The sequence below is a fragment of the Hydra vulgaris genome, chromosome 04 (genome assembly GCF_038396675.1).
Source record: "Hydra vulgaris chromosome 04, alternate assembly HydraT2T_AEP".
In the NCBI taxonomy this organism is placed as follows: domain Eukaryota; kingdom Metazoa; phylum Cnidaria; class Hydrozoa; order Anthoathecata; family Hydridae; genus Hydra; species Hydra vulgaris.
In genome coordinates, this window is record NC_088923.1 from 27745229 (window position 1) to 27760546 (window position 15318).

Sequence of the window (15318 nt, forward strand, 5' to 3'; positions counted from 1 at the left end):
TATAACTTTTTAGAAAGAAAGATTTTTTGCATAAAAGCTTTGAAAACATTTTTTTGATTTATTTGTTTCAGTATTAATTTTTTTTTCGGGAGGAAATAAGTTAGTGGCCTTGATAAAAATTTACCGTAAATGAGCCGGGCGTATTTGTAGTTATGCTGCTGCTTTTCGCTTCTCTTATTCAGCGTGGTTGTTGTCAGAGCTGTCCTGAAGAGGTCTCTGATTGAGGAGGGGGTCCTATGTGTTTTTTGCCAACTAGAGACACACACGCACACAAAAAAAAGAGTCCTCGATATTTCATATTTACCAACAATACCTCAAAACTTGCCAACTAAATGTGCTAACTCAAATGCATATATAATAGCTTTGGGGTGGGGGATACCCCCTCACTCCCATTCGGGACGGCAATGGTCAGCTCTGGTCGAAACAGCCACTCAGAAAATAAAATTAATTCTTTTTGTTTATTTATTAATAGCTATTCATAAAACTGTTGTCTGGAATGAACTAATTCAATTAGTCCATTCCAAAAAACAAGTATTCCTTTATTATTCTATTATCTAACAATTATTCGAGTTGGTCATTTCCAGAAATAACTTTTTTTGGTTAGATTGGTTTTTAACAACCACGCTGAATAAAGGAAGCCAAAATACAAAACTTAGAATAAAATTGCAAAATGTAGAGCCATTTCCAAAGCAAGAACATTAAACTAGACAGTCTTTCAAAAAAAAACTTTCAAACAACTGATGTAAATAACATCAAGATTAATTTGAAAAAAAAAATTAAAGTTAAAAAAGTATAAATGTAAAAGTATTTAACTTAAAAAAAAAATTATAACTTTTTATAACCGCAAAAACCGCTTATTTTAATGTATTTAATATAGCATATTTAGTAGGATGGTTCAAAAAAGCACACTTTCAAGTTATATGGTCGATTGTGAAGAAGATTGTCTTGATGTTGTTGAAATAAGATGAAAACAGATGAAATAACATCAAATTCTTTTTTTTCAGTAAATTTTTGTTACTTTTTTTATTTTAAATTTTCAAAAAATTTAAAGTAAAAAAAATAACAAAAGTGCAAATCACAATATTTAAACAACCAGATTCCAATCACAAATTTAAAATCAGGCCCGTAGCCTTTTTGTTTTTGTTTGAGAACTTAACTTTATGTAACGACATGAAGCAAACTCCAAACATTTATATATTCATGTTTATGTAAAGCTTTTCAAAAGTATTGCGATAATCGGAGTCTGCTAAAAATAAACCCTTAAAAATGTTGACTTCCGATTTATACCACTGGTGTGAGAATGATGAGTTTATAACATTTATAAATACATTTTTTTAACATTTTAAACTAAATTTAAGTTCATTAACAAGTCTCTAATATCATGCAATAATCTCTTAATGTTCAAAAACTATAAACATATAAATTTTGAGCAACCTCCCCAACTATTTAGGGGATTTAAATGGGATTCGATAATTATCAAATTAATTTTTTTTTAAAATATAATTTCGTCATTGGTTTTTTTTTTTATTATTATATAAAGACATTCTTTATTACAGTGATGGATTTTTAATTTTTATAACTTTTTATTTTTCTTAATTTGTCGTTACAAATTATTAATTTTCTTTTGTAAAATATACGAAAGGCGGGGAAAAGAAGTAGACAAAAATAGTCCTATTGCCAAGCCTCTAAATATCCGTACATAATAAAGACATTAAAAACTTGTCATTAAAAATTGATAATCATTTGTTTTTCTGAAGTTTGAGTTTAACAACCTTATTTAAGTTGACAATTATAGTTTTGTATTTTTTGAAAATATATCTAAAAAATTAAGATATATGTATCTGAAGTACCAAATTCTCCTGTTTTAGTATGTTATACCTTTTTCTAAAATAACATACTAAAACAGAAGAAATATTGCATAAATAACAGAAATTTTGAATTTTTTATTTTTTTTTAAATATAAATAAAATGGTTTAAAAAAATTTTATCCATGAAAATATAAATTAAACAAAATACATGATTTAACTTTAAATGGATTTAAATACAAGTATTGCGTGGTATTATACCACATTAAAAGCGATGTAAAAAAGTTTCATAATTTGAAAATGAGGCGTATTCTTTATTACCAAACCTATTAAAGTTACTTAATCAACAGCATCTTTAACTAATAATATTATTAACAGCTACGTACAAATGAAGTCTTTAAATGTGTTGTTAAAAACCATATTAAACTCATTTAAAGACTTTATGGTAACCAATAATATAATGATGTCTACTTGCGTAAACTCTGAGATGTAATATTATGATTCTGAAAAACCAATGATTTTGGTTAATAAATATACTTTTGGTAAATAAAACATACTTAAGTGTCAAACTCAAGTATGTTCTTGTTTATATCACATTAGAATGTTTAGGAAAATGTAAAAAAGTTTTACAATTTGTACATGCATTGGTTCCTTTTATCAACAAACCAATTACAATTAATTAATCAATAGCCTCTTCTTTAACTAATAGTATTATTATATAGTTACGTACAAATGAGGTTTTCTAAAAACCTTTTAACGTGTTTTTAAAAACCACATTAAACTCATTTAAAGACTTTATGGATAACCAAATAACCAATAACACAATGATGTCTTTAATAATTACATCAATATTACATCTCAAAATTTGCGCTCGTAAATTATGAGGTGTATTATTAATATAATTATGTAAACGCAATAACTTTGGTCAAAATGGTTTTTATAAGATTTCATATTAAATTTTCTTTAAAATTGTGCAATGTTGTGGTATAAACAAAAACATACTAAAGTACCAAACTTAAGTGTGTTCTTCCTTATCACATAAGAATGTTTAGAAAAAGATTGAAACAACCACTTCATTTGGCGAGGATGTAAACTTAGTGTAAGAAAACAAAAACAATAAAAATTACTAATTTGTTGCCCTCACATTTGTAGTAGGGATGGTAAGTGTTTAAGGGCATTTTTGTATACAGGCTCTAATCACCACAATTTTTATTTCTTTATCTACTTATAAATCGTTTTTACGCTACAGCTCGGGATATAGGTATATTACACAACGGCCAAGCAAAGTGTATTTTGTTAGTAGACATACGTGGCCAAGGTGCCCAATTACTGTTTCTCTGGAGCGATAACTTTTCTTAAAAAAACAAACAAAAAAACTCTTTAAATATATCTTAGTGCTTCTGAACCGTAAGTTTTGCTTATACTGGCCTTGCAGTAGCTAGGCCACTGATACTACACTTAGATAAAGACATAAGACTTTAAGAGCCAAAAGATATTCTTGAGCAGGTGGAGTTTTTTTGTATCAAAGTGGCGAAAAATCTTTACAAAAATTTTATCCATGAAAATATAAATTAAACAAAGTCCTCTTTATAAAGTTCGGGGCTCTTTAATCTTCAGGCCATGGTGTTATAGCTCCCATAATTCAGGACAAGTTTAAACTTTCCTTAGTTTTTAAATAATAAATGCATTTACGCAAAAAAAATGTAAAAAAAGACTAACAACTACGTTAATTATTTTCTTTTCTAATAAACTACCCTTTCTGAGTCACCCATGGGTATATGCGCCTTCTGCTAAATGCCTTATTTTAGCTTTGTCTAAATTCCAGACCTTTCGAATAGTTGGCCAGATAGTGTACATTTTTGAGACAGTTTGATTCAGAGAAGGGTTATAATAGTTAAAACTATCATGGACCGGAACTAGAGAGGGTTTTAATCATGGGTGGAAACCTATTATTGATATTTTCAAACTTTACAGGGAAGAAATACCTAAAACCGCGCAAATCGAATGTTGCGGCAAACTAAATGTTAGTGCCTTAAAGTTTTTCTTTTTTTCATTTCATTTATACAAGATCATGTCAAAGTTATCTTAAAATATAAGTAAATTTATTTGCTTACTTTATATAAGTTACTTTTAATTTACTTTACAATTTATATAAAATGTAAGCTTATCTAATTTAAGTTTGTTTTTATGTACAGAGCAAGAACCAGCTTTTTTTGGTCTTTTGAGATAGTTAACTTCCAGACATGGAGCAAACGCCTAACATTTATATATTTATACTTATGTCAAATAAGGATGCTTTGCAAAAATTTGCTAAGATTGGAGGCTGGGAACATAAAAAGCCCTAAATTTTGTGCCCCCCCTCCTGCCCCAAATGTAAGAGCAACAAGTTGATGAAATATTTTTTATACTGTTCTCAACTAGACTTATATTCATTGATAAATTTTAAGTTTGATAGTATTATCTTTCAGCGTTCAAAAATATTGACCATATAAAATTTATAACCCCCTCAAATTGAGGGGGGTTTAAACTTTATATGGTCCTAATTTTTGAAAGCCAAAATATTTTACTATGAAATTTAAAATTTATCAATTAATATTAGTCTAGTTAAAAGCAGTACAAAAAATATTTCATCAACTTGTTGCTCTCACATTTGGGGCAGGAGGGGGCACAAAATTTGGGGCTTTTTTGTTCCCAGCCTCCAATCATCGCAATTTTATGCATAGCATCCTTTTTTGACATAAGTATAAACATATAAATGTTTGGAGTTTGCTCCATGTCTGGAAGTTAGCTATCTCAAAGACCAAAAAAAGCTGGTTACGGCTCTAATGTAATTTATTTTTAATAAAGATTTGTTATTACTTTTAAAATAAAAAATTCCTACTATAAAAATATTATTTTATTTGTAAATTTAATTTACATTTGGTAGCATATTACTTTTATGTAATTTACTTTCATATGCAAGTTACTTTATAATATAATTTTTTTTTAATTAGTTACTTTTATAGGTAAATGTAAATTACAGTTTGAGAAACTTTTAAATTATGTAATGTAATTTTCAAAAGTAATTAACTTTTAAATGTAAAAGTAAAATAGCTTTTTCACGTGTCTTCCTTTTACATGTAAAAGTAAATTACTTTTTGATGTAAACTTCTTTTACATAACTTTTTTTTGAAAGTAAAAAGTCTTACTTTAAAAAGTAAAAGTCGTTTCAAAAAAATAAGTTACTTATAGGGAAATGTAAATTTACATAAAATGTTTCAAATTACTTATGTAATTTACTTTTTAATAAATATTAACTTACTCAAGTAAGCAAAAAAAAAAGTAAGTAAAACTGCCATCCCTATTGATTAGTACTGATTAATATTGACAATTTCCATTATAAGAATGTAAAAACCATCTCAAGATGAGTTTTTATTACTGAAAGTGGTTTTTATTAGTATGAATAAACTTAAAATTATTTTTTTGATTAAAATAATAATAAAAAAACAGTTATTTTTAATTAATAGTTGATCCTAAAAAATATTTTATTTTGAAAAATTGAATTCAAAAGATTCTATGAAAAAATCACATAATTTCAAAAATTTTGTGCCAAATTAAATTCCTTTAAACTGAAGAATTTGAAATATTTCGCAAAAATTATATTCAGCTCATTAAATTCATATTAAGAAGACTAACCAATAGTAACTTATAACTAATTTCGAATAATATTCTTATAGTTATAATAGTTATGATTTATTTAACAATAAAATAATTGAACCTGTCATTTTGAAAAGGGCACAAGTCCATTTATTTAAACTATTAAAAATTAACAAAACATGGTTTTTAATAAAATAATTTCTACACTACGAAAGAAATTTAACATAAAAGTAAATAAATCAAGAACATATATAACTTATGTAACTTTTATTATTATTATTTTTATAAAAAAATTTAAATCATACAGAAATTTTTAATTTAAGTTTATTAACTAATTGTTAAAAGTTTTGGACTTGTGTCCTTTTCAAAATGACAGGTTCAATTGACAATTCCTCAAAAGTTTTCATAATGAAAAATGAAATCTCAAAAGATTCTATTGCAAATTAAGAGACCTTGTAGAAAAACAGTTGTTTGACTAAAAAAAAAATGAAAATTGTTTTTTAAATAAGTAAACAAGTTTTTTAAACGAATTTTATTTTATCAATTAAATCCAGATTGTTTTTTACCACCATGATGGAGTTTAAGAAATCATTTGAAATGGGAGTACGTAGATGGCTATAAACCAAAGCGAATCCAGAGAAATCACGTTCAACTTTTATGCTGGAGAACGCTGCACCGTAAACTACTTGGGAAATTTCATAGAGCCGATTTTGTTTTTTGATTTTTCTTCCAGTAAGCAAGAATGTTGAATTCAACGTCTAATGTCACTCGCGCTTCATTAAGAGCCCATTTTAAAACTAGTTGAGGAATATCTTCATCTGATTCTGAAGATGCATTAACAATACCTTGCCTTGTTCCTCCTCCAGTATATTCAATGAAACGGCGTAATTTTTCAGCTTCAACATCTTCTGAGTTCATCGGAAGTATCTCTTCAGAAGTATTTGATGAATATGACGCATTTAATTGTATGGATTCTTCTGTTGATGAAGAATTTGATTGTTCTTGTCGAGTGCAAAGTTTTTGATGGATTTTGATCAACTGTGTGATTCCTCTATTCAACAGTTCTGTATTAAACAGTTGATGACCTGATGTAAAGGAAAATCTAGGATCCAGAACTAAAGCAGCAATAAAGGCTTCACATTTAAAAAAAACTTGTTCTCGTGTATTAATTGCGTTGCTCAGTAACAATTTTAATCACCTGCTGGAACGTCCTCGATTTCTATTTTCATTTGAATCCATCGAACGTAGAATTCACTCATTGATAATTTTGGTGATTGAAAATCCATCATGGCCGAATGTATTGGTAAAAATGCGTTGAAATATTCATCTATTAAGCTCCATGATGCATCATTTAACTTTAACTTGTCATGTCTTATCCTTTGATATGATTCTGCGTTGGTATGAAAATCTTTTATCATCAAAAAAGTGGAATCCCAACGAGGTGCAATGTCTATACGAGGCTTTTTTTGATTTTTATATGTTTGAGTATATGCTACTTATTTGGATTCAATAGCAACCTTTCTTATATTATTCAATGCATCTTTAAACATTGACGTTACGTCCTTGGCAGCTAGCTGACACACATGTGCGCCACAAAACATGGTTGAACAGAACAATCCTACCGATTTTTCAACGCAAACAGTGTGGGCTTCACTATAATTCCCTTTTTCATTCTCTAAAGCGCCAATATCAATTTCTTTGTCTTCGAAATCTATAAATTCGTCACCATAAATTTCAAGGATTACTTTCATTTGATCTTGTGCATTTTGGAGAATATTTGAAGCCTTCATCATATTCTTTCCCTGATCTGTGCAAGTTGTGTAGATATCATTAGCACATTTTCCAATTTTTCCAATCACATTTTCCAATTGAGCAGCCAAAATTTCGCCAAACTGTCGACCTTCTTGAGTAATTATGCCTAAGGTTCTGGCAACTATTTCCCCGTCCTTGATATATCTGCAACTAACTCCAAACACATTTCTTCCATATCGCGACGCACTATCGAACATCAACGACATAAGAACATTTTCAGTTTCTTCTCTTATTAGCAAAAAAATATTTTCACATGCATGTTGAATGTAGCGTTTCATGCTGTGACGCTTTATAAAAATATTGAATTTTTTGAATGCATTTTTTACTTAAGACATTTGTCCAATTTCATCAGCTGATGCTAAAGACAAGTTACGGCGCATCATTAATCGAATCATTTCTCCAATTAATTGATTTACATCAACTTCTTGCTTGATTCGTTTAATTAATTGAATTTCATCGTCATTTCGATGCCTTGTAGCTGGGATAGCTTCAACTAATTCAATTTCCTCGGCTTTTTCTTTGTGTTTTCGAAGAAGGTGATCTTTGAGGTTACTTAATTTGCCTTTGTAAAATTTTTTGCACATTTTACATTTTCCTCCTTCTTTATTTATTTCAAATTGAGTTTTCACTTGTTCATTTAATAAATTATTCTCCATTTTTGACTTTAAATCGTAAGGAAAACAAAATAAATAATTATTAAAATATATATTTCACTCAAAACATTTTATGCAAGTTTATGGCAGTTAACTATGCAATTATAATGCAATTGTCAGTTTTTTTAATGATAAATGTATCATAACTATTATAATTATAAGTATATTATTCGTAATTAGTTATAAATCGTTAGAATCTTTTGAATTCAATTTTTCATAATGAAACCTTTTTCAAGATCAACTATTAATTAAAAATAACTGATAATGTTTTTTTCTAATATTATTTTAATTAAAAAAATAATTTTAAATTTAGTCATACTAATAAAAACCACTTTCAGTAATAGAAACTCAGCTTGAGATGGTTTTTAGATTCTTATAACGGGAAATCGCCAATACTAATCGATAAATGCGCTATAAATTTGTTAGATTGAAATAAAATAATATGTTAGACATAAAATTATGTCAAAATATGTCAATAGAAAATATGTCTGACACATTTTATGTCAGCAGAAATTAATTCAGACATAAAATTATGTCAAAATATGTCCATAAAAAAAATGTCTGACATGTTTTATGTCAGCAGAAAGTAATTCAGACATAAAATTATGTCAAAATATGTCCATAGAAAATATGTCTGACATATTTTATGTCAGCAGAAAATAATTCAGACATAAAATTATGTCAAAATATGTCAATAGAAAATATGTCTAACATTTTGTCAGCAGAAAATAATTCAGACATAAAATTATGTCAAAATATGTCAATAGAAAATATGTCTGACATATTTTATGTCAGCAGAAAATAATTCAGACATAAAGTTATGTCAAAATATGTCGATAGAAAATATGTGGGACATATTTTATGTCGGCAGAAAATATGTCTAAAAATATGTAGACAGATCTGCCAGACATATTATGTCGTAACAACTCTGTGCATATATAATACACAGAGTGTTTACACAGAGTGTTTACTGTGCATATATAATACACAGAGTGTTTACCTTTTAAGCTTTCAGTAAATTTTACTTAAAGTAAAGGTTTCAGTTCTTGTGGTATACTAAGAATCCACAGAATACATCATAAAATACTCAGCAATCTTTATTTTCAATTTTTATAATTACTTTTCCAGTATCTCTCACTTCCCTGCACAAGTATTTATCTAAAATTGTTCCTTGTGATCTTGTATGTTGAAGCTCAAGTTTCAGAGTCGGAGAGAGAGATTATTGTTACAACACTTAATAAATAACCAAATACCTTGTTTCCAAAATAATTTTTTTCTTACTACTTGATGACGATGCACCTGTTTATAGTTTTCATGCTTTTAAGACATTTTTAAGTTAATTATTTGTTTTTATTTACTTGGCAATGGCGTTAGACAATGATTTTTTTTTAACTTATAAATATAATTTGATATCAAATTATTTATTTTTATTTTATTATTTTAAGTTTAGTTTGTTTACATTTCTTTCAATAAATTTGTTTACACATTAATTTGAAAATGGTAAACTATTTTAATTATGAGATAAAATTAAATATTTTGTAGAGTTAGAAACACCCTGCGCTCCTAATCCTTGTGAAAACTCTGGCATTTGTCATGATGAAGGAAATGGTAACTTCCACTGTGTTTGTAAACTTGGATTTAAACCACCTTTGTGTAAAGGTAACATTTGCTATAAATTTTAAGTAACAATGAAATTGAATAAGTTAAAAAGCAAATAAAAGATTTTTATCATTTTCAGACACAGATTTGTGTAACCCAAATACGTGCAACGGAGGTGTATGCTCTCTTACATTAGATGGTGGCTTCAAATGCACCTCTTGTCCACCTGGTTTTTTTGGTGTTACATGCAGGCGTAAGACTTTAATGATAAATTTATTTATAAGAAATTGAAAGTATCTCAATATGTATAATTTTATGTTTAGGGTTTGTTGTTAAGTTTAGTATTAGGCTTTTTAACTAATTATTTATTATTATCATAAATAGAAAATGACTCATGTTTTTCAAATCCTTGTCAACATGGTGGACACTGTAGATTGTCATCATTGGGCAATCATATATGTGATTGTGTTGGATTTTGGTCAGGGGAAGTGTGTGAAAGTATGCAAAAATTATTTTTAAAAATTATTTTTTAATTGGTAATTTTTTCAAATTAAATTTTATAAAAACTTTTTTAAGAATGTTCGTGCCCATTTTCGATGAACCCTCTAGTTCCATCACCATACTGTTTGCTCACTACAGGACAATGTGTATGCCCTGGTCACTATGTCTGGGAATCAAAACAAAACAGATGTATCTTGCCTAAAGCAGAAAGTAGGTGTAATGTTTATCATTTCATTATGAGTTTTTTTATGCGATTATTTTATTGTAATTTGTATTGAAATTCTCTTATATGAACTTTTTTTTTTTTTAATTTAAGGGTAAGTTTTTTCAGGTCTTAACCTATAATGAAGATAACTTTTCTAGTAGAAGGAAAACTCTGATATAAAAAAAACAATTTAAATGAGAATAAAAATTGGAGGAGCTCATAAACATTAGGTGGTACTAATCCTTTGGTAGTTCTAAAACCTGTGTGGTCCTAAACCTTGGGTGGTAATCTTTCTAGTAGTAGTATCACAATAAAACTACTCTGTCCTATATATATATATATATATATATATATATATATATATATATATATATATATATATATATATATATATATATATATATATATATATATATAAATGTATATGTATATATATATATATATATATATATATATATATATATATATATATATATATATATATATATATATATATATATATATATATATATATATATATATATTATATTCCTCTGTCTTCAAAACAAGCTAGCAAGAACATTTGGTTGTAACAAATTGCTTCAAATCTTCCATATTTAAATAAGAAAATGGAATTATGGAGTCTAAACCTCAAAAGTGTGGTATCCTTGATGATAAACATTTTAAAAAAATCAAGAAAGTTCAATAAAAACTCCATCATCATCAATTGCATACAGTTTTGGTGTATACATGATCATAATGGGTTAGTGTACCCTTTTCTCTCAGATTTTTAAAATTTTGTTAGTAAAACAAAAAATACAATTGGTCAAATAAAGAAAAACATATTTGTACTGCTAATTACTGTTTGATACAAGTTCATGAATTGTAGTTCATAATAATACTGTGGAGATTTTTAACTCAGTGATGTTGTGGAGAAGTAATTAATATTGTGGAGAATTTGAGTTTTTATTTGATCTTTTAATTTTTTTATTCAGAGTTTTTTTTTTAGGAAGCTAAAAATATATGCCTAAGTAAATCAAGACTATTTAAATATTGAAAAAGGTCAAAAGCCAAGTTTTTGCTTTTTTTTGTTTTTTTTTTGTATAAAACTTTTAAAGTTCATATTTTTATAAATTTTGCTAAAAAACTTTGATTATAAATTAAAAATATCGCTCTGTTTAGAATCATTCTTAGAATCATGTTTAGAATTCAGTTAAGTTTCTTTGCTATCTTTTTCTTCATTAACTTCAACATCGCTATCCATCTTTTTTTTTTTCATCCATTTTTTTTTAAAACTATCATTTTTAACTAAACATTGAATGGATAAATAAATTTTGAATTTAATTTTATTTTGAAATTTAAGTTCATTGTTTTTTAATTTTTTTCCTTGTAGTAATTGATCCATGTTTATCATCTCCCTGTTTATGTGGTGGCACATGTATTTGGGATAACCGTGATACAAGTGAATATACATGTTTATGTAATGAAAGATGCTATGGTCCTAGATGTGAATTTGAAAATGGTAGTTTTTATTTTTGTTTTCATTTAAAAAAAAAAAAAAAAAACTTCAACTTTAATTTTGTGTATACCAAAAATATTTGTTTTTTAAAGGTTTTTAGTGAATATATATCAGTTTTATATATTTTATCCATTTTTATTTATTTCTATTTATTTCAATAAACTTTTAATATAATATTCACAATTTATGTCTTAATAGTTTATATTTAATCTATTTTCTTTATCATATCTTTTTTTTATTTTTTAATGTCAACATTGCATTTTTTTTTTTTTTTTTTGCATTTTTACATTTTTGCTTTTTTTTTTTTTTTATCTTTTAGCAGGAGTGTGTTAAACTTGAACTTGTATTTTTTTGTTTTAGCATGTCAAAGAGATCGTCCCTGTTATAATGGAGGTAATTGCACAAACTTGTTTGGTGGGAAGTATAAATGCCATTGTTATTTTGGTTACTCAGGTGTAAATTGTCAAAGTAAGTTTTTTCAAAATTTTCAAAAAAATTTTTTCAGTCAAAATCTTGTCATGAGTAATTGTAAATATGATAACAAAAAGTAATTGTAAACATGACAACAAAAAGTAATTGTAAACATGACAACAAAAAGTAGTTGTAAACATGACAACAAAAAGTAATTTTAAACATGACAACAAAAAGTAATTGTAAATATGATAACAAAAAGTAATTGTAAACATGACTACAAAAAGTAATTGTAAACATGACAACAAAAAGTAATTTTAAACATGACAATAAAAAGTAATTGTAAACATGACTACAAAAAGTATTTGTAAACATGACAATAAAAAGTAATTGTAAACATGACAACAAAAAGTAGTTGTAAACATGACAACAAAAAGTAATTTTGAACATGACAACAAAAAGTAATTGTAAACATGACAACAAAAAGTAATTGTAAACATGACAACAAAAAGTAATTTTGAACATGACAACAAAAAGTAATTGTAAACATGACAACAAAAAGTAGTTGTAACCATGACAACAAAAAGTAGTTGTAAACATGACAACAAAAAGTAATTTTGAACATGACAACAAAAAGTAATTGTAAACATGACAACAAAAAGTAATTGTAAACATGACAACAAAAAGTAATTTTGAACATGACAACAAAAAGTAATTGTAAACATGACAACAAAAAGTTTTTAAAGCAACTATAAAAGCCTAAAATAAGTTATGTGTTTATGCTTATATGTTGAGCTGTTTTATTTCCTGCAAAAATTTTTGAATGAAATCAGTGTTCTATTTTATGTTAAGATCTTTTAGGTTTTTCAGGAGGTTAATAACACGTATTTACACTCTTCAATCCAAATTTTAAGATATATAACTATAATATATATAATATCCATGAGTATGCTACTTATTTCATGTTGATTTCAGACAGCTTGTTACACAAACACTTCAATATTTTGTCTACAGTCACTAAACTTGCATTTTCATGAGGTTTTTAACAGCAATTTTTGATAGGTAGCTTTTTGATAGGTAGTTTTGCTATATGAGAATGTATATGTTTTTCATAGGTAGCTTTGCTATATGAGAATGTACACAGTAAAAAAATACCTGTTTTATAACGCGTAATTACTGTTATGTTCAATGTATAATTCGTATGAAAAAAACATAACGACAAATACTGTTATATTTTTTTCATACAAATTATACAAAGAACATAACAGGTAATTACCGTTATGTTCCACATATAATTTGTATGAAAAAAACATAATGGTATTTGCCGTTATGTTTTTTTCATACGAACTATACATTAAACATAACGATAATTACCCGTTATAAAACATGAAATCTGGCATTATGTAAGCGTTATGTAAGCGTTATGTTTGAAAACCTGATATAATGGGTAATTACCCATTATGTTTACTAACTTTAATAACTGTAAAGTTTTTAAAAAAAAATTATTATATATATATATATTAAAATTACTCTTTAAAATTCTATTCTTTAAAAGACAAAACAAACAAAAAAGGAATATTCAAATATTCAAGAAATATTCAAAATAAGTTTAATATGCGTTCTATTTGAAAAACTCTAGCCTAAGATTCTGATATCATTAAGTCTAATACGTTTGTTGTTTCCTTGTTATTTATTTGAAATGTTGGTTGATTTATATCTTGAGTTGATTATATTTTGAGTATTCAAAGTCACCACATTTGTGTAAACCTTAATATTGATTTTTTTTAACAACTTATAAGAGTAATTGACTGAATCTACAACTTGCTTGTTATTTCCCTCACTACAACCTTCTACTCTATAGATACACCCACATAAAGTTGTTTCTGAAGCTGCACAAACCGAGCGCCACATTTACTCGATATTGTCATTATATGAATAACTATTAGTCGAATTATAACATTAGTCAAACATAACTATAAATACATACTCCATGTCCCTTATTAATCAGTCTGTTTTGTCTGGAAAAGGAATAACTCGGAATATTTGTTGTTGATGATTCACTGCGCTATGTTTGACATATCATTACATATGTGGTTGCTCAACTTCAATATCAATTAATAATTCATCAAACTTGTTGTTTAGCAATGTTGCATTAGTATACCAGCTAGACAGATGACAGTATTTTCTTGTTAATTTACTTGGTGCAGATTTTGCAGATTCTAATTTCTCAAATATATCAAAAAAGCTTGTTGATAGTTCCTTCTATAGCAAGTTTTCTGTTGCATTTGTTTTTGTCAATAACTAGTTCTTTCTTTTGTTACTTTTTGACCTCAGTTTGATCTAGACCTCCAGTTTGATCTAGGTTAATGTATACTTTTTGAAAATTATTTAATATCTTTAGATTTATAAAAACTTTTAAAACTTCTACTTCATTTGCATTGTTGTTTAATTCTACTAAAACAGGGCTGCATAGTGCATCGCTCCTGGGTTTGAAATGATAAACTCTTTTGATTATATTTTTATTTATGATTATTTCTATGAATAGATCATTTGGAGTCGCACTCTTTATGGATTTTAGTATCAATTTTTATTCTCTTTTGTGACATTCAAAGACAATAACATTATGTTCTCATGTTCCAATATTCTTATTTAAGATAACAATTGAAACTCTTATGGCTTGAAACTCTGATTTAAACTAATCCTCTCTTTGAAACTGAGGCACAATTTTACAAATTACTTTTAGTTTCATTTTCTTTGTCTAAAACTGCAAGACAATAATCTGATTATTTAATTGCAATTAATTAATCAGATTATTGTTGTTAAATGTATATAAATATATATATATATATATATATATATATATATATATATATATATATATATATATATATATATATATATATATATATATATATGTATATATATAGATAACATGTTAATTGCTTTGAACAAAAAGCTAACACTATCCTTTGAAACATAAAACAAACAAACAAGGAATATTTAAAAAATTAAATAAACCTAAAAACATTTACATTATATTACTATAAAATATGTGTTAAACTATAGTATCATATTATAATCTAATATTATTAATATGTCATATTATAAATATAAACTTTTAGAACACATGTGTTGTTATAACTTTTATCAATGCAATGAAAACTCAATTAATCAAATTATTTCACACAAAAAAAGGAC

General features: G+C 26.4%; 1 protein-coding gene across 3 annotated transcripts in view; it reads left to right on the forward strand.

Moving 5' to 3' along the window:
- LOC101237995 (uncharacterized) overlaps nt 1-15318 on the forward strand; it is a 110240-nt gene that overhangs the window by 63223 nt on the left and 31699 nt on the right. For all 3 annotated transcript variants that reach the window (XM_065795955.1, XM_065795957.1, XM_065795956.1), the window contains exons 14-19: nt 9449-9565; nt 9645-9758; nt 9890-10003; nt 10082-10216; nt 11584-11712; nt 12070-12177. In XM_065795955.1, coding sequence (XP_065652027.1) covers nt 9449-9565; nt 9645-9758; nt 9890-10003; nt 10082-10216; nt 11584-11712; nt 12070-12177 — 717 coding nt within the window. The remainder of the gene's footprint in view (nt 1-9448; nt 9566-9644; nt 9759-9889; nt 10004-10081; nt 10217-11583; nt 11713-12069; nt 12178-15318) is intronic.